Source organism: Penicillium mononematosum (assembly GCF_028829835.1).
Source record: "Penicillium mononematosum strain IBT 11891 chromosome Unknown utg000002l:1.0-8112719.0:1.0-8118358.0, whole genome shotgun sequence".
Taxonomy (NCBI): Eukaryota; Fungi; Ascomycota; class Eurotiomycetes; order Eurotiales; family Aspergillaceae; genus Penicillium; species Penicillium mononematosum.
The window spans coordinates 3,251,474-3,268,197 of NW_026643272.1; the positions used below are offsets into that span (position 1 = coordinate 3,251,474).

The 16,724-nt window shown below is 49.6% G+C and overlaps 8 protein-coding genes across 8 annotated transcripts; 5 read left to right on the forward strand and 3 right to left on the reverse strand.

Annotated features, from left to right (window-relative positions):
• Positions 1–881: 881 nt before the first annotated feature.
• N7519_003018 (uncharacterized protein) lies at positions 882–1,871 on the reverse strand (the record flags this gene model as incomplete). Its single annotated transcript, XM_057289796.1, has 1 exon — positions 882–1,871. The coding sequence occupies one exon, from the start codon at positions 1,869–1,871 to the stop codon at positions 882–884; it is 990 nt and encodes a 329-aa protein (XP_057150998.1).
• Positions 1,872–2,767: 896 nt separating this feature from the next.
• N7519_003019 (uncharacterized protein) lies at positions 2,768–3,516 on the forward strand (the record flags this gene model as incomplete). Its single annotated transcript, XM_057289797.1, has 2 exons — positions 2,768–3,047; positions 3,119–3,516. 2 exons carry the CDS (start codon positions 2,768–2,770, stop codon positions 3,514–3,516), a joined length of 678 nt encoding a protein of 225 aa, XP_057150999.1.
• Positions 3,517–3,763: 247 nt separating this feature from the next.
• N7519_003020 (putative MFS transporter) lies at positions 3,764–5,300 on the reverse strand (the record flags this gene model as incomplete). Its single annotated transcript, XM_057289798.1, has 3 exons — positions 3,764–4,839; positions 4,899–5,106; positions 5,160–5,300. 3 exons carry the CDS (start codon positions 5,298–5,300, stop codon positions 3,764–3,766), a joined length of 1,425 nt encoding a protein of 474 aa, XP_057151000.1.
• A 747-nt stretch (positions 5,301–6,047) lies between these two features.
• Positions 6,048–8,217, forward strand: N7519_003021 (putative glucokinase regulator family protein; the record flags this gene model as incomplete). Its single annotated transcript, XM_057289799.1, has 4 exons — positions 6,048–6,280; positions 6,343–6,796; positions 6,852–7,231; positions 7,290–8,217. 4 exons carry the CDS (start codon positions 6,048–6,050, stop codon positions 8,215–8,217), a joined length of 1,995 nt encoding a protein of 664 aa, XP_057151001.1.
• A 167-nt stretch (positions 8,218–8,384) lies between these two features.
• Positions 8,385–9,756, reverse strand: N7519_003022 (uncharacterized protein; the record flags this gene model as incomplete). The annotated part of the gene is made up of 4 exons (XM_057289800.1): positions 8,385–9,147; positions 9,212–9,335; positions 9,399–9,534; positions 9,586–9,756. The coding sequence occupies 4 exons, from the start codon at positions 9,754–9,756 to the stop codon at positions 8,385–8,387; spliced, it is 1,194 nt and encodes a 397-aa protein (XP_057151002.1).
• A 619-nt stretch (positions 9,757–10,375) lies between these two features.
• N7519_003023 (sugar phosphate isomerase/epimerase family protein) lies at positions 10,376–11,431 on the forward strand (the record flags this gene model as incomplete). The annotated part of the gene is made up of 1 exon (XM_057289801.1): positions 10,376–11,431. One exon carries the CDS (start codon positions 10,376–10,378, stop codon positions 11,429–11,431), a length of 1,056 nt encoding a protein of 351 aa, XP_057151003.1.
• A 1,921-nt stretch (positions 11,432–13,352) lies between these two features.
• On the forward strand, positions 13,353–16,193 carry N7519_003024 (uncharacterized protein; the record flags this gene model as incomplete). Its single annotated transcript, XM_057289802.1, has 4 exons — positions 13,353–13,610; positions 13,665–14,404; positions 14,457–15,480; positions 15,534–16,193. 4 exons carry the CDS (start codon positions 13,353–13,355, stop codon positions 16,191–16,193), a joined length of 2,682 nt encoding a protein of 893 aa, XP_057151004.1.
• A 12-nt stretch (positions 16,194–16,205) lies between these two features.
• N7519_003025 (uncharacterized protein) lies at positions 16,206–16,683 on the forward strand (the record flags this gene model as incomplete). The annotated part of the gene is made up of 2 exons (XM_057289803.1): positions 16,206–16,221; positions 16,256–16,683. 2 exons carry the CDS (start codon positions 16,206–16,208, stop codon positions 16,681–16,683), a joined length of 444 nt encoding a protein of 147 aa, XP_057151005.1.
• Between the last annotated feature and the right edge of the window lie 41 nt (positions 16,684–16,724).

Sequence of the window (16,724 nt, forward strand, 5' to 3'; positions counted from 1 at the left end):
GCCTAAGAGTACATGCAAACTGGACTCGGGGCGTCTAACGTGCCCCTTAAGACTCCATTAAGGTGGATCCGGGATGAGGGCTGTTTTTAATTTTTAGTTCCTTTTCCTTTTTCTTTTGCAGTAACTTGCTTGACTTTAGTTCCACTCCGCTTCTGTGCTGAATTTCGTTATGGGTGAAATCTCCGTTCCCTCTTCTGCATCTAATGCAATGGACGTCCGCCCTGTCCCTCTTGGTCTGCCGGAGCTCATATTACAAAAGATGGGGTACTACCAGCATCCGGTCTTGTGCGTTTCCATTCCTAGCCACAAACACCTGTTTCGTGATTCTAATTTTGTGCTTAATAGCGTCACGGTTTGTCTTTTGGCATCTCCTCTCGTGGTGTTGTATCCTATCTGCCGTCAATATTGTGATCCAGATTCATGTCGCTATTATCGCTCCATCACTTTTTATATACTCGTATTTTTCTTTATCTTTGTTATTTGGCGAGCAATAAATCGGAAGGAGAAGGAGAGCTCCCAAGATATACGTATGACAGGGACGCAGCAACAAGAGGAGCAAGCAGAGAATGTTTGAGTTCTGTTCGGGGCTCCTTTACAAGTAGACTATGGCCCCTGCTCGCCTACATGTGCTGGAAGAACAAACTATATCATCGACTTGATTGTGGAAGCAAAGAAGTAGAACGAAGAGCTAGCCTAACAAGACCGTACAGCAATAGGGTATAGCGAGACCTGTGCCATTAGCATAAAAGGAACCAGAAACGAGGGGAAAACAATGAACATAGAAACAAACCGGGAAAGTTATTTGAACGATGATCTGATAGCAAAGGTCTAGACCTCAAACCACGTATATCATCGTGAGCTTTGAGGAGAAGAGGACGAAACTAAACCACGGTGTACCCTTTATCAAGCATATGGTCAGCAGCGATAATGGAACAATGGTCCTTAAACACCCCTGACATGCGGGCGTGACGAAAGAATCCAAGAACTCTATGATCCTTGTCCCAAATAGCCGAGCCGCAAACTCCGTCGACTATATCGCTGGCAGAGTCTTGACCAAGGTAGACCAAATGACAACGAATCCAGACGGTAGGCCCATGAGGATAGGGGATCCGAACAGAGGAGTGGGCCATTCGTGACCCTTGGATAACGCCAGAGAATGGACTATCAAGGAAAATGTCGTCGCCTATCTTTGTCTCGCCCGCCCGAATGAAGTTATCGAGTTTGAACGGATCACGTGGGGCGATACTATTCCTGAAAGGCTCATTCAGAAACTGTATCCCGTCGTTGAGTTTGACGAGCGCAATGTTAGTGTGTGTGAGTTTGAAAATAGATCGTCCGATTTCCAGACTAGAGGCAGTAGGATGATAAACCGTCCCCCCTTCAGGGAATCCATGTGAGGCAGCTGTCATGTACCTATGACCACTTGTGTCCTGAACAAGGACGCCGGAAGAAGTTCGGAACTCTTCTCCCTGGGTGGTTTTTGTGGAACTTAAAACTAGCCCTGGCCGGAGGGTCGGGTTCTGCGTATCATCAATAGCCGTTTTATCAGTAGCAGCCGGGGTAATTTGCTTCGGCGGCTGGGCCGAAAGCTTGACGGGTCTCTCTATTTCCGACTCAAAGAGGTAAAAGCAATTACAATTTGCAATCGACTTAGGAAGTGCCCATAGAACTTCGAGATTATCTGGTTCAGTTTCCAAGATGATGATAATGAGGTGCCCCCGGAATTGGATTTCCGTGATAGGAATGTTTGCTTTGGTGAAGAAATCCCGTACCAAGTCGAAAATCAGATTTGCTGCTGCTTCGTTGTCTCTCAGATTAATTGTTGGGGAGACGTGAATGCGAGAAGGACTGTGGTGGCGAATAGGGATCATAGGGCCATTATCGTAGGGATCATTCGTCAAGTAGCAAGGTACATGTGCAATTTGCTGAGGCCATGGCTTGGGCGGCAGATCACCATCAAAACGATAAACTAGCACTCGATCGTCAAAACCAATTGCCCGGGCTTCTGGAAATATTTCGAAGAGGAGTTTGTTGGTTGCAGGTTCGGAGAATTTTGAAGGATGTTCTCGAAGATCAAATGGCATTGATATTTGCCGAGCAGACGATCCTTGGACTGTAGTAATGGAAGGTCCATTCTGAGATGGGATGTTCGTGTTGGTACGGAGTACTGTAGGTGGTTGACCTTCCAAAGTTGATTTGACTCATGTCATGTGAGTTGCTCATCACGCTTTCCATAAATGTCAACGGTGCTGAGGTCATTATAACATCGGATGGTTTTATGTTTGTTTTAGCAGCCTTGCTAGTGGTCTTTTCAGTGGTCTTTTCAGTGGTCTTTTCAGTGGTTCCTTAGATACTCTCAGGTATATTCGTAGACGTACTTGTATATTTTCTTCCCTTCATTAGTGCTATAGCTACATATGTAGAAGGTTAAGAAGAATTACCTGTCACATCGTATCCGACCTTACCATATGCTAGAGATCGGCCAGCACTAGGTGGTAGTCTTATATTGACATCAACCAATCTTGTTCAATCGGCATAGGAATTGTTAAACTCATATCTGGGTACATTATTTTCTGCTGCGCAAAAGCCAGTGGTCGTGGTGGTTGCCAGAAACCATTGTAGACGTGGAAATCCAGTGGAGATGGCCCGAGGGCCTTCCAAGGTTGGTCTTGGCGGTCGGAGCTTTCCCCGAGAGCTCTGGCTCCAAGCTCTCGCTCCCCTCTCGTTACTCCTCACCTACTTCCAACCCCCCTCTCCCCCCTCAACCATGGGTATTTTCAGCAAATTGGTCAAGACGACCGTCGCCGGCAGTATTGCCTCGGTCGGCGTCTTCTGGGGCGCCACACGCAATGACATTTTCGAGGTCATGGACAGCTCCGATCCTATCTTCCAATCGGCCTTTTACAAAAAGTTCAACCCGAGTGGCAACCCAACTCTTCACGATGTCTGCGTTCGTCGGATCCCGCTAGACAAGATCCAGCCCTCACTGGTCGAGGAGAAGGGCAAACTTGTGGAAGCGTTCTGTGCCGGCGTCTGGGGTGGCATGGGTAAGTTCTACGCTGGGGGAACCAGCCGCGTCGCAATGCCACGAACTCTAACATGTTTATTCTTTCTCCAGGATACATTCCTCAACGAGCCTTTCTTGAACGAAAGTACCGTGGCCCCGAGACTGCCGACCACCTCTGGGACCGATCGGATCTCCTCGAAAACAAATACGAAGTAGGAACCCTCATTACCGACCACTTTGAAGTCGTCGAGAAGACCGAAGACCGTATTGTTGTTCGCTGCGGTGACTCCCCACGCATCCGTGAAGTCCGTCCCTCCGATGGCCTCTTCGAAATCGCTGCTGTGGTCAAGCGAGACCAAGGCGTGGCCGAATTCAGTCTGAAGAGCTGTTTCTATCAGGGTCTCGGAAAGGCGGAAGCTGCACCTATGGATGAAAAGGTGGCTTGGGCACACCGCCAGTATACTAAGTTGCTGCTGGAAACCGCTGTGCTGAAGAAGTGCGTCCGGTAAGGTAGAGTGGAGGACCTCTAGCCGCCGAGAGACGGGATTTGTTGGCATACAACGATCCCCAAGTTTTCTGTTAGGACATGCCGTGTATATATCCCTCACGATATCTCGCTGATCATAATCTGCGAGCATCTGAATGCTGTCAATTTTTTCCGAAGTTTTCTTTTTCATTCTTCTACTATACATATATCCTTCATCGACGGCAAAGATTCCGCACTTTTCCCTAACATGAGATTGGCATGGGGAAAAATCAAGTCTTCACCACCTCTCCCCGGGGCTCCTCCGCGCCTGGGAAGTCCTTCTCATTAACTGCTATTGCTTCTTTATCACTGGTGAGAGTGATAGCCAGCACGGTCGGGATAGCGACAACCAACGAGCCCATGCAAAGCCCCCAGTTCATAGCGAATTGGGTCATTGCGGGTTTCTCCATGGCGTTGATGCGCCACGCCATTGCACCACCAGTGCTCTGGAAGGTCTTGTACGCTCCAACCAGAACGGCTGCTGTGGCTGGGGAATTGGACTGGGCACCAACAAGCCAGTAGCAGAATGATTGCCACAACGCATCATAGGCGCCATAGAAGATGTAGAGGAACATCGGGCCCACTGAGATATCAGCGTCTGTGTAATCGATATCCTGCTTCAGGCCCTGCTCCAGACGGAGATCAGACCACACTTGGAACTTATAACCTCCACCCCAGATGGCCATTCCAGTGACAAACAAGAACGCCCAAGCGATGCGAGCGCGGTTGGGTCGACTGACACCTGGAATATCGAGAATGAGACCCATGACGAGACCACCCAGCATCTGCGCAATCCAGTAAAGCGAACCGTTGAGCGAACGAGTCCGGATATTGAAGTTCATACCGTTCACAGCATTCTGCTGGTAGGAGTAGAACACGTTGGCCGAGAAGAAGAGGGGCAGCATACACAACACCCGCCAGTTACAGATAGTCTGGAGGGAATGGCGAAGAATCTGACGGAAGTTCTTCTCGCTCTCCGGTGTGACCTCCATCTGGGCAACTCTAACATACGATGGTGGACAGATGAGAGTCCCCAGCGCCCATCCGAAGGCCATGATGGTAAGCAAAGCAATATATGTTGCGTCGCTGACAGTTCCGGTCGTCGATTTAAAGTTGAGGCCGAAGCTAGCGAGAGACCCGACGCCACCGCCAAGATTGAAGATAATCCAGAAAGCTGCGATTGCGCGACCCTTCTGTGACTCGGGAACGTAGGTCGTCATAATCGCACCCTGTGCAACCCACAAGAAAGATGCCCCTACACCGAGAATGGCACCAGAGCCGATCACGAATCCGCCGTTATTGGTTGCTGTTGGAGTACAGATTAGATGTGGGCAAAACACGCGGTGGCTTTGCAGCTGGAGATACCGTTGAAACACAGGAGACTGCCGGAATACAATGCATAGGTCCATCCTCCAAGCAAGAGACAAACTCTGGGTCCAACACGATCGAATATAGGGCCGACGACGAAAAGAGCAGTTCCCGCAGTACAAGCCAGGAGAGCAACATTAGCATTCGCAGCGACGGTCTGGTCAACCTGACCGGAACCTCCCAGCCCGCTGAGGGCATTGTACATCTAATGCCATTGTCAATTCACTGGATTTGAATAATAGCCTTTGCCAAACTCACTCCTGGGCAGCAGAAGCATATGAAACTGATTAAGATGATCTGAAACCAAGAATTCGTCCATATCTTGTACAAGGTCGAGCGGTTTTCATTGTGTCCAGTGCCTGCGGCGACATGCCCTTCTTCGACCGTTTCGTTGGACATATTGTGCGTACGAAACCAGAAGTCCGGGGAGGGGACTGGGGTCTTATGTGACAGAACCCCGGCATTGCCGATATCCCCCTAGGCCGGACTACTGTGGGTCAGCTTATTCGAGTCCGGGGCCCCACGCGATACGGGGCTTGGGTTGCACGCGAGGACAGGGGTCGTGGGTATAATATGGGTATCTTATGGTGTATCTTTAGGTATCTCCTGTGAAGTAGCAGCCAAAGTGGACCCCATTATCTTTAGATTGGGGATGTAGTTCCTTATCACACGACCTTCTTTCTCGACGAATCCTGTTAGGGGATAACTCCACTGTATCTTCCATATCGGCTCCTTCCGATTCCTTTCTGGGAAAAGTCTGGAGAAGTGATCCACTCATGTCGCTTGCTAAACGGTCCAATCCCACGGGGTCAGGATCCCTTCGTTGTAACTCTACTTTGTAACGGCCCCCCATTTGATCAGACCGCGGGATGTCTGTGGAACAAGGACCTCCTCTTCGCTTTACGTACAGAATTCTGTCAGTTCCCGCATCGGAATCCGCCTCGGGAAATGGGGCGATATTAGGCACTCGGCTTGCATAGCGCCAACTCGAAATGGATCCAGCTTCGCCTCCCAAATCGTCTAAAAAGCCCCCTTTCCCGCATAGTCTGGTCCGTGATTCGCGAAGAAAAATACATTAAAACCCCTGACAAGAAACGGCGTCAAGCTTGTCACCTTCCAAGTGATCATCCCAAAACACCCTGCATAATGGATCTCGGGAGTCTATCTCAACTCCAAACGGAGGGGGTCAATCCCCGAACTGTGCATATTGATCGCATGTCGACACTTGACATGTGCACTGTGATCAATGCCGACGATCAAAAAGTCCCCGAGAGTGTTGTTCCTTGCTTGCCCGTTATCGCAGGAGCCATTGACGCATTGACCCCGCGAGTTCGACAAGGCGGCCGGGTAATTTATGTCGGCGCTGGCACCAGTGGAAGGTGAGTCATGTGAAATCCTGGTCTCTTGGTTATTAAACAGAAAATTAAACAGAAAATTCTAGGCTTGGAATCTTGGACGCATCGGAAATTCCCCCAACCTTCGCCGCCCCTCGCGGGCAGTTCGTCGGTCTGATTGCTGGTGGAGATGCCGCAATCCGATCGGCTCAGGAGGGAGCTGAGGATGATGAGAAAGCCGGTGAGGATGAGATGGAATCTCTCAATCTGAATCCCGAGCTTGATAGTGTCATTGGAATTGCAAGCTCGGGTCGCACGCCTTATGTGCTTGGTTGTCTTGCTTTTGCCAAACGTCTCGGATGTGTGACCATCGCGGTTGTTTGTACAGTTCCTTCGGTGATTGGGCTTTCGGGGAATGTGGACTTTGTCATTTCACCCATATCGGGGCCTGAAGTGGTCACTGGTAGCACCCGTCTGAAGGCGGGTACTGTCACGAAGCTAGTGTTGAATATGCTGAGTACCGGTACTATGATTCGCACCGGAAAGACTTACGGAAACATGGTATGGTTGTAATTCCTCCCAGCGTGTTCTACAACAGCTAATGCTGGAGTTAAAGATGGTTGATCTCGTGGCGTCGAATTTGAAACTCGAGCAAAGATCCCGTAATATTCTGCGGAGGTTGAGTGGAAAGTGTCAGTCCTCGTCCGACGCGGAATTGGACGCTCTTCTTGCAAGATGCAATGCCAGTGTCAAGCTCGCTATCTTGGTTGCAGAAACCGGGGAGTCGGTCGAGACTTGTCAGGGATATGTCGACGCTGCGGGCGGAGTATTGGCCAAGGCGCTGGCTGCCATCTCTAGGCCCATCGAACAGAAGCCCGCAAGTGCCCCCACTCAAAAGTTTTCCTTATGCATTGACGGCGGCGGTACCAAGTGTGCTGCTGTTGTGGCCGACGGTACGAACGTTGTGGGCCAGGGCTCTGCTGGCCCATGCAATCTGTATGGTCTTTTCTCGTTCTAGGTTTATGCTTTGCTTATCGATGCTAACATTCTTCAGAACCGACAGCATTGGAAATATAGACGGGGTTATAGCCACATTACTAGACGCTGCTAAGGCTGCTTTGAAAGACGCGCTGCAAAGTGATGTGGAACAAACAGAGTCTTCGTGGAAGGAACGTCTGCAAACATCCTTCAGCTCTGTCTGGATCGGACTGGCTGGTATTGACCGAGCTGACCTGGAGGGGGTGCTAGCACCCAAGCTGAGACAAGCGTTCGGAATCACCAACGAAAAGGAACTCCAGTTAACCAACGACGTAGATCTGTTGACTGCAGGTGTTCCAAAATCCCTCGGTACACCCTCCGTCCTGGTGGTGATCGCAGGCACGGGAAGTGTTGCCATGAGATACAAATGGTCTGACGATCAACAAAAGTACGCTCGTTCTGCCCGTTCTGGAGGCTGGGGTCATATGCTCGGTGATCAGGGAGGTGGCTACGCAATTGGTATGAAAGCCATCCAACACACCCTGGGAGTCTTCGAGAATATTACATTGGGACTCGACGAAACTGGAGGCGATGAACTTTCTAAGGCGGTTGCGGAGAAACTTGGATGTCAGATCTCTGAGAGAGCCAGTATCGACATGTTAAACATTATTCTGGCTCAGAACTATTCGCAGGGTTTGAAGGCCCGTATTGCTAGTATCGCACCGGTTGTTCTTGACTTGGTGGACAAAAATGAAACTGCAGCAGCTATCGTGAGTTCTCAGGTGGCTTTGCTTGTTGGCGAGACTCTTGGTCGCTTGGTGAAACCTCAAGCCACTGGCTATCAGCCAAGTGAGGCCTCTGTGTTGGTACTGGCAGGAGGATTGATGAAGAATGAGAGGTACAGGGCCACATTTGAGAAGCAACTGGACTCTCACAGATTGTATTTCAGAGGAACGGTGGTTGTTGAAGACGCAGCCCGTTCAGGCGCCACATACAGTCATTGAGTCTTGTGTCTTGTTAACTCTTTCCAAAATAGATTTCTTTCGCCTTTTTATATTTCTGCCTGTATTTTGTCTTCAATGTTCTCTCTTTCTATCTAGCCTTCCATCCGCTTGTTTTATCTTTTTGAAATTCAAATACCCAACCTGCTCAAATTTCTTCACTATCTGTTCTATTTTGACATCGGAACTGCTTCAATCACCGACTCCATCGCCGGGTTTTGGTTCCAAATTCCCGTGATTTCCAGCCCGGCACTATTCAAGAGATCCCTCCACTGTCGCTCCGACCGTTCCACGCCAGCTCCTATACTCATCATCTGAATATCAAGTGAAGCCTGCATCAAGGGTGTGTCGGTGTCTGGCAGGACAAAATCCACAATGAGAATTCGAGAATAGTCTGGCGCCATCGCCGACACCGTATTTCGGAGGATCCTCCGGCTGATCTGGTCATCCCAGTCATGGAAGATGGAACGGAAGTAGTAGACACGGGCACCTTTGACAGGCTGAGGATCCATGAAACTGTATCCCATCACCTTGATTCCTGCGCTCTCCCCCTCGACCCCCTCAACCACCTTCGGTAAATCCTGCAGCACCACCCTGCCCGGCAGGTGACCATATTCTCGCCGGAATTTCCCCAGATCATGCCCCTGGTTGCCACCAATGTCTACCAGGAATACCGTATCTTTGTATGGTACGGCATGGCCAAACAGTCGCTCGACGGGGTATATATCATACCACATAGGCCTACCCTCGCGACGGCTAGCCATGTACGAGTTGAAGAGCTCCTGCTGCTCCTCGTGACTCGAAAGCCACTCAAACTGACTCTGTCCAACGGCCCATTGCATAGGCGACTGAGTATAATCCTGGGGGTTGGCATAGCCATGAGAGCGCAGGTACTCCGGAAGCTTGCTCAAAGTTGGGAAGGTAAGATCATATCTAAACGAAGTTTCAATTAGTGACGGTGGCAAAAGATGCAAGGGTCAAAGTCTCATCAACATACATGCACGGGATTCCATCTCTCCCAATCGGCTGAGTCAGTGCCACCGTCTTCTCATTGGCAATATAGAGCTCGGGGGTCGGTGTGATGCACAGCCCAAGAGAAGCCATAACGCGCATCAGTCGGACTATTCACTGAGTTAGGCGATCCACAATGTGTGACGAACTACTGTCATTGCAGGAAAAGGTACCAATTAAATCTTGCTCAGCGCCCGTATATTCTGCCAGCTGAGCGGCTGAGAGTCCCGTTCTTTTGTGTCGCTTCTCCACAAGCATGGCGAAGATGCCCAAATCGATGACAACGCGCAATGCAGCATTTTGAGGAGGCTACAGTCCAGTCAGGACACAAACTCGATTTTGGTCTGTGGAACGCCTTACCTGGTAAATCAGACGCAGCACGGTTTCTGTCGGCGTTTCCACGGCAGACCTGAGCTGGTCGATCATTCGCAATAGCTCGAAGTGGGCTTTTGGAGACGGCTCCGATGCTTCTTTCAAGGCCATTTGGCCGAGACGGTTGACCAGACAATGGAATGGCGTGGTGATCGTCATATTCGCTGCTGAAGAAAAGAAAGCACCGATACCGTGTGGAATTATCAGCTTCGAGTTGCACAGGCTAGGATGAGGGAACTATTTGGCTGGATCTCGATTGCATCTTATAGTCCCTGGTGCCCCCCTCGGTGACATTAACATTGGACAAGGCAAATAAATTTAAGAACCCTTGTTTCCATCGGTGTTCAATTCGTTTCTACAACATACGAATGCGATATGGGGTAAGCTGACCCCGAAAACAGCTGAAACCCGGGGCATATCGTTTCCAGAAACTCCACCATTTAATTATTCTCGGCATGTCGTCTGAATATGCCGCATTTGAGAGAGTAGTTGACCCGAGTGAGATGACCATGTGTGTACATGCTTGCCCTACGGTGTACGATTTGAATCCGGGCTATCTGTGAGTGGTCTACTTTCTGTACTCACTACGCACATTACAATTTACTTTTTTTAATTAAAAAAAGAACCACTAAAATACAGGATCAGCACGGAAACAGAAATCGTGTGGTGATGTGAGATTGTCATGCACGCTATAAAGAGTGTGACGGAGATCACTAGTGGCTGCTAGTTCCAGGTCGGTCCCCAAAACATTTTAGCGATGCATTCTCTTCCAAATACCATGAAGTCCGAAGTTGACTCGCGATGGAAGCCGGCTATTGCAACAGTCAGTCTCGGAGCTGCGCATTTACACCCCATCATTGCCAAACTTGATGCTGCCGCCCTGAACGGCCAACAGGGGCTTGAACTTTTTCATGATGATGTAGCGCAGCTTGCCAAGACCCTTCGCGCCCACGCAACTGACAGTGCACCCCGCACTGATCGAGACTACGAGATCGACGCAGCGCACGCTATTCGAGATCTATCTGCTGAGCGTGATCTGCAGATCGTGGCTCTCCAACCTTTCCGACACTACGAAGGCCTCATTAACCCAGAACGGCATGCGGAACGCATCGACGAACTCAAGCATTGGGTGCAGTTATGCAAGATTCTTGGAGACTCACTCTTCATCCTGATCCCTTCATCTTTTCTAGACGCTTCTGAGATCACCTCCGACCGAGAGCATCTCGCAGCCGACCTGGCCCAGGCCGCAGATGTAGCATTCCCCGTACGTATCGCCTACGAGGCCCTGGCATGGGGAACATACATCAACACCTGGGAAGACTCATGGGATCTGATCAAGCGGGCCAATCGACCCAATCTCGGCATATGCCTTGATACATTCAACATAGCAGCGCGAGTGTGGGCCGATCCCACTGCCGCAACAGGGCGACTTGGCCCAAGCGCAGACAGAGATCTGCAGGAATCGATGGACCGGCTTGTACAGGAGGTTGATCCGGACCGAGTACTGATGGTACAACTTGCCGACGGCGAGCGGGTCGACCCACAAACGCCCTTTCTTCAGGCGCCAGGCCTGCCCACTCTCCTAGCCTGGTCGCGGAATGCCCGTCTGTTTCCGTGCGAAGAGGATCGGGGCGGATACCTTCCGATTCGCGAGGTGACGGATGCCTGCATTAACGGTTTGGGTTATACCGGGTGGGTCAGTATGGAAGTCTTCTCAAGATCCACCGGGGAAGACAACCCGGCCGTGCCGATGGAGCATGCTGCCCGCGCTAGTAGGTCCTGGCTGCGGGTCCTGGAATTGTTGGAAGAGAAGTTGGAGAAGGGATCCATCTAGGGCTTGGGAGGCTTGATGATCAGCGCATTTTGTCTCAGTCAGTGCTATTCTGCATTTTTTTGGTTCATGAATGGAACTCCGGGTGCATTCAACCGATACAGAGGAATGATAAAATGAGCAAGTGTCTTGCAAATCTGTTTTCACGAATCCCTGTCTAGACTTGTAGACTGGTTCTTAATGTTGATAAACCGCTGTCATGCTCGGTGCCTACACACATACCCTCCCCGGGTCCGTATGATCCAAACGGCTCAGATCTCAGGAATGCTCGATGTAAATGGAGAAATCACTAACTGTTCCAGAATTAGTGGGGATTTCTATGCCAAACAATCGGGTGCATCTCCTTCTACCGGAACACCACAGGGTCATTCCGGATACCTGGAATGCTATGCCTCTGTCTTCTGAGACCTCCCAAGGCACAAGAAAATTCAGAATAAAGTTGGAATGATCCACATAAACCCGATCGGACGGGTCAACATTCTTCAGCTGTACCCTTAATACCAGATATAGATCAGAACTCCACAGGTCATTCCCGGCTTCCCGGATGCTTCTCCCGGCCCGTCTTCCGATCCAAGTTTTGAAGCGGGAACGTACCTACCTAGGTACCTGGTACCTAGGTAACTTTGAAGTCTCCATATCAGATGACTTCCAGTCTTCCTAGACACCTTCCGTTTGAGATGGGCCTCGATGTTTTAGATTATTGTTCTGTTGACCTATCTTGCAAGGTGTTATCTCCCCGTTGCGGAACTCCTGTCATCCCCTTAGCTAGGGGTGCAAGGGGACTTCTCCTACAACATACGCTTTCAAGTGAGACATTTCTGAGCCTGGCCCTTTGCCCTCAGCTCTCTGGAATGGTCTTGGTCCAATTTAGCACCGGTAGAAGAGTAAGACAGTTGTACGTTACGATAAATGAGTTCAACCTTCTTGGGATATATTTGTTGGCCAATAAAGATAGAGCCAACACTTCATCGGGGTATATCTAAACACAACACTTTGTGTACCCTTTATTTATGACACCCAAGCCGTTCCAGACTGGAGGCCAACGTTCACTGCTGTATTCAGTTACACTGACTTGCACGGGGGATTTCGGAGTCCCAACGCAGCATCTGGTGCTTTTAATTTTGTATTCAGGTGATGTTGCAACTAATTATAACGGCGATACTCTATCACAAAATTAGTTTTCTTTCCGGTGACAGGTAGGAATCTTTGTGGCCTTTTCCAACAGGATTGTAATCACAACTGAGGCGTATGTGTCTCGGGCAGCTCTGCTGTGTAACGATTACCGCTGGTCACGATTGAAATTCCACTCCGAAGATGGAGACGAATGCAGAATGCATGCACCTAGGTAAAGGTAGACAGGGGAATAATTCCCAAACGTTGGAATTTGGCCACTAGCGAGGTAGGTAGTTGATAGTCCGAGCCACAGTAGATAGAGTAGACCAATCTCGACGTTAACGGAACGCCACTGTTGAATCTGGGCCAATGAGATATCTGTTTTTAAGCTGGGTTGTTTGCTGGTGACACAAACAAGTGAAGCCAGTCCTTGTGCATTGAAATTGTGCTGTTGTACGGAGTATGCGCATATGACTATTCCCGAGATATCATCCCCTCTAATACTATTCAATATGCGCCATGATTCCTGTTGGCATCTGCATAACTATCACAGCATAGTAGCTGATGTTTGTTTGCTACTGGACTGATCCCGTGTGATATGTATATCGTTCTCCCGATGCAGAAAGACTTTCTTTTGCCGGGCATCCCGAATGCAGTCAGTACAGGCTAATCTGGGAAGTATGGGTCAGTAAAGCGATCTAAACCAGCACCTATCTCTTAAATAATACGGCTTGACCCTCAATATTGCACTGAAATTTATCAGGCTGCTGTGGCACCTTTCGTCTCATTCTAGAATACTTCCATACTCATAATGGGTATCCAACGTGGAAGCCAAGCAGCACAGGCTGGTCCCTCCAGCACTACCAACCCGTTGGTGCAAGAGTTTGGATCACTTCAAGTCCTTGACGACTTGATCCGCTTACGAGCTGCCGATGTCGTTCAATATCCCATTCTCGCCTATCCACGTTTCGAAAACGATGCAGCTTCTTATGAATATTACACTGGGAAACACTTGGATACTATGATAAACCAAGCTGTCATCAGGCTCATGGATGATGGATTCAAACAGGTTGGTTATGGATTAAGCTGGATGGCATCAACTCTCTAACAACTCAATGGGTAGGCAACGCGAAGTTCATCTATCGTGGCACTTCTTACTTTATCAGACCTTAACATGGTGATCACTTTTTTTGCCCTAAGTCGACTGGGGTATACTGTGATGATGCTATCACCCCGACTCTCGAGTGAAGCCTGCGTTTCATTGCTGGAAACCGTCAACTGCGAGTCAATCATATATGGCCAATCCCCCAATATCCGCTCAACGTTGGGCGAGATCCTTTGCCGGAAGCTGGTGACCTGTCGCCCAATGCTATCATGCTCTTCATACAACAAACTACGACCGCAATCGCTCGCTCTGTATCGCAATCGAAACCCTGAAAAAATTGCCTTGATTCTTCATTCCTCGGGATCAACAGGCACGCCGAAACCGCTCTTCCTCACACACAGAGCAATCATGACTCACCCGCTGAGAGGTCCTGGCTTCACCTCTTTTAATACCCTGCCATGGTATCATCTCCATGGGCTGTCCACCGCATTGCAGGCAATGTGGATGAGGAAGACAGCCTATATGTGGAATGCTGCATTGCCTTTAACTGCAGAACTCGTTGCTAGGGCCCTCGAAGAAGCCAGACCAGAGTCAGTGGCGGCAGTTCCATATATGCTCCAACTTTTGATTGACGATCCCCGCGGTATCACATTGTTAAGGCAATGCAAGTTGGTTACCTATGGAGGTGCACCCTGTCCGGATGAGCTGGGCGATCGTCTAGTGAATGAAGGAGTACACTTTGGAGGGTCATTCGGCCTGTAAGTACTATTCTGCAGATACCTTATTCACACAAAGACTAACAAATTTCAGCACCGAGGCCGGTCTTGTTGCAGAATCGATCTCACGACCAAAGGGTGACCCTTATTGGAATTATCTTCAATTCTTTGACAATATCAGATCATATGTCTGGATGAAGCCTATCTCTGCATCAGACTCGCTCTTTGAGTGTGTCTATCTTGCTGGCCATCCAGCACTAACAACCTCAAATTCAAACGAGCCGCCAGGATCCTTCCATTCGAAAGATGTTTTCACCCCTCATCCTACAATTGCAGGAAGGTGGAAATATATCTCACGGTTGGATGATCGAATCAATCTAGTGAATGGAGAAAAGGTTCTACCACTCCCGATCGAAGGTCACATCAAGCAGCACCCTTTTATCCATGACGCAATTGTAGTCGGGGTAGGCAAAGCTGCTCCAGGGCTATTGATTTTGCGAGCGGACGAACCTGAAGCCAACCGTCTCTCAGACGACAAATACCTCCATGCAATCTGGCCAACAATCCAAGAGGCCAATGCTCAGGCAGAGGCCTTCTCTCAAATCTCCCGCAATCTGGTCGCCATATTACCACACGACGCCAAGTTTTCTCGAACGGACAAAGGGTCCATGATCCGAGCACAGGTCTATCAAGAACACAACGAACTTATCGAAAGCCTTTATGCTGAGAAAGAGCAAACTTGTGGGAATCTTCAGCTTGACGTTGTGGAGACTGAGCGCATTCTTGTTCAACTAGCCCAGCAAGAACTTGGAATACCCCTCTCTGGTGTCGATGCCAATTTCTTCGCTGAGGGTGTTGATAGTCTCAAGGCAATCCACTTCCGACGTCTCATTCTTCAGCATTTCAAGTTTGAGATGAGCCAGACTCCTGGTCCGAATGTCATATTTGAATCGGGCTGTATATCACAGTTGGCTCGGAATATCTGTGCATTACAACAGGGCGAGATGTTTGAAGAGGGTGACAGTGATGTATCTGTGATGACCGAATTGATCGAGAAGTACTCCATGTTTGAGAGGCACATACCGCAACCACATGCTTTCTCAGGGCCGAACAGTGTGGTGAGTGACTATCTTCCTGTCGGGGTCTATATTCGGCAGCTAACAAAACCAAGCTTCTAACAGGAGCCACCGGGTCAATTGGGGCCCACGTCTTGTACGAGCTGCTCAATGATGACTCTATCTCCACGGTGTACTGTCTCACACGGCGAGAATCACCACTGGAAGAGATATTCCGCACTCTAAGGGATAAAGACCTTCCCATATCTCCCGAACAGAGAACAAAGATAGTCGCCTTCAACGGCCGTATCGACGAGCCCGATTTCGGTCTATCTCTGGATGAGAGTACAATTACACACATGCTCGACACGGTCTCGCTCATTATTCACACAGCATGGCCAGTGAACTTCAATCTCCCCCTGACCGAATTCGAGCCGCATATCCAGGGACTATACAATCTGATCCAATTCTCCCTCTCAGTGCAGAGACGCGAGCCTGCGGTCTTGATGTTCTGTTCATCAGTCTCGACCGCGCTCGGATCTCAATCAGCCGAGATCCTCGAAGAACCAGTCGACTTACACAGCGCATTTATGGGCTACGGGCAGTCCAAGTTGATCGGGGAGCGGATTGTGAGCAATGCGCGACGCAGCGGAGCAAGGGCTTATTCTCTTCGGATTGGGCAGGTCTCAGGCCACTCGAAGAAAGGCCTTTGGAATGACACCGAAGCTCTGCCGTTGATGATCCGGTCAGCGCTGACACTGGGGGGCACTGCCTGAGCTATCGCAGACATGCTCTTGGCTTCCGGTGGATAAGCTTGCGTCAAGTATTCTTGAAGTAGCTAGGACTTGTGCTACGCCAAGTGTGTTTGGGGAAGCTCGGGCGTCCAGCTCGGCTGTGGTGGAGTATGTTGATGACTCGGTTTTCAATTTGTGTAATTCTCACGAATTCACCTGGTCGTCTTTGCTGCATACGCTGAAGAATTGTGGTTTCCGATTTGATGTCGTGTCTTTTGAGGAGTGGTTGCTGAGACTTCGTCGGAGTGAGACAAGGGGTGAGGAACTTGTCAATCCGGCGGTCAAGCTCATTCATCATTACGAGATGATGCATGGGATGAAATCATCTTTGATGCGGAGTGGCCCGAAAAGATTCATTACGGAGAAAGCAGAGAGGAGTAGTGTGACTTTGCGAAATGGCCGATTGAGAATTATTGATGATGGAATCCTGAGATGTTATGCTCAAGATTGGTTGGCGAGGTGGATGGCCTAGGAACTGCAGCATTTGAATTTGGGCGAAAAAAAAGGGTGGAG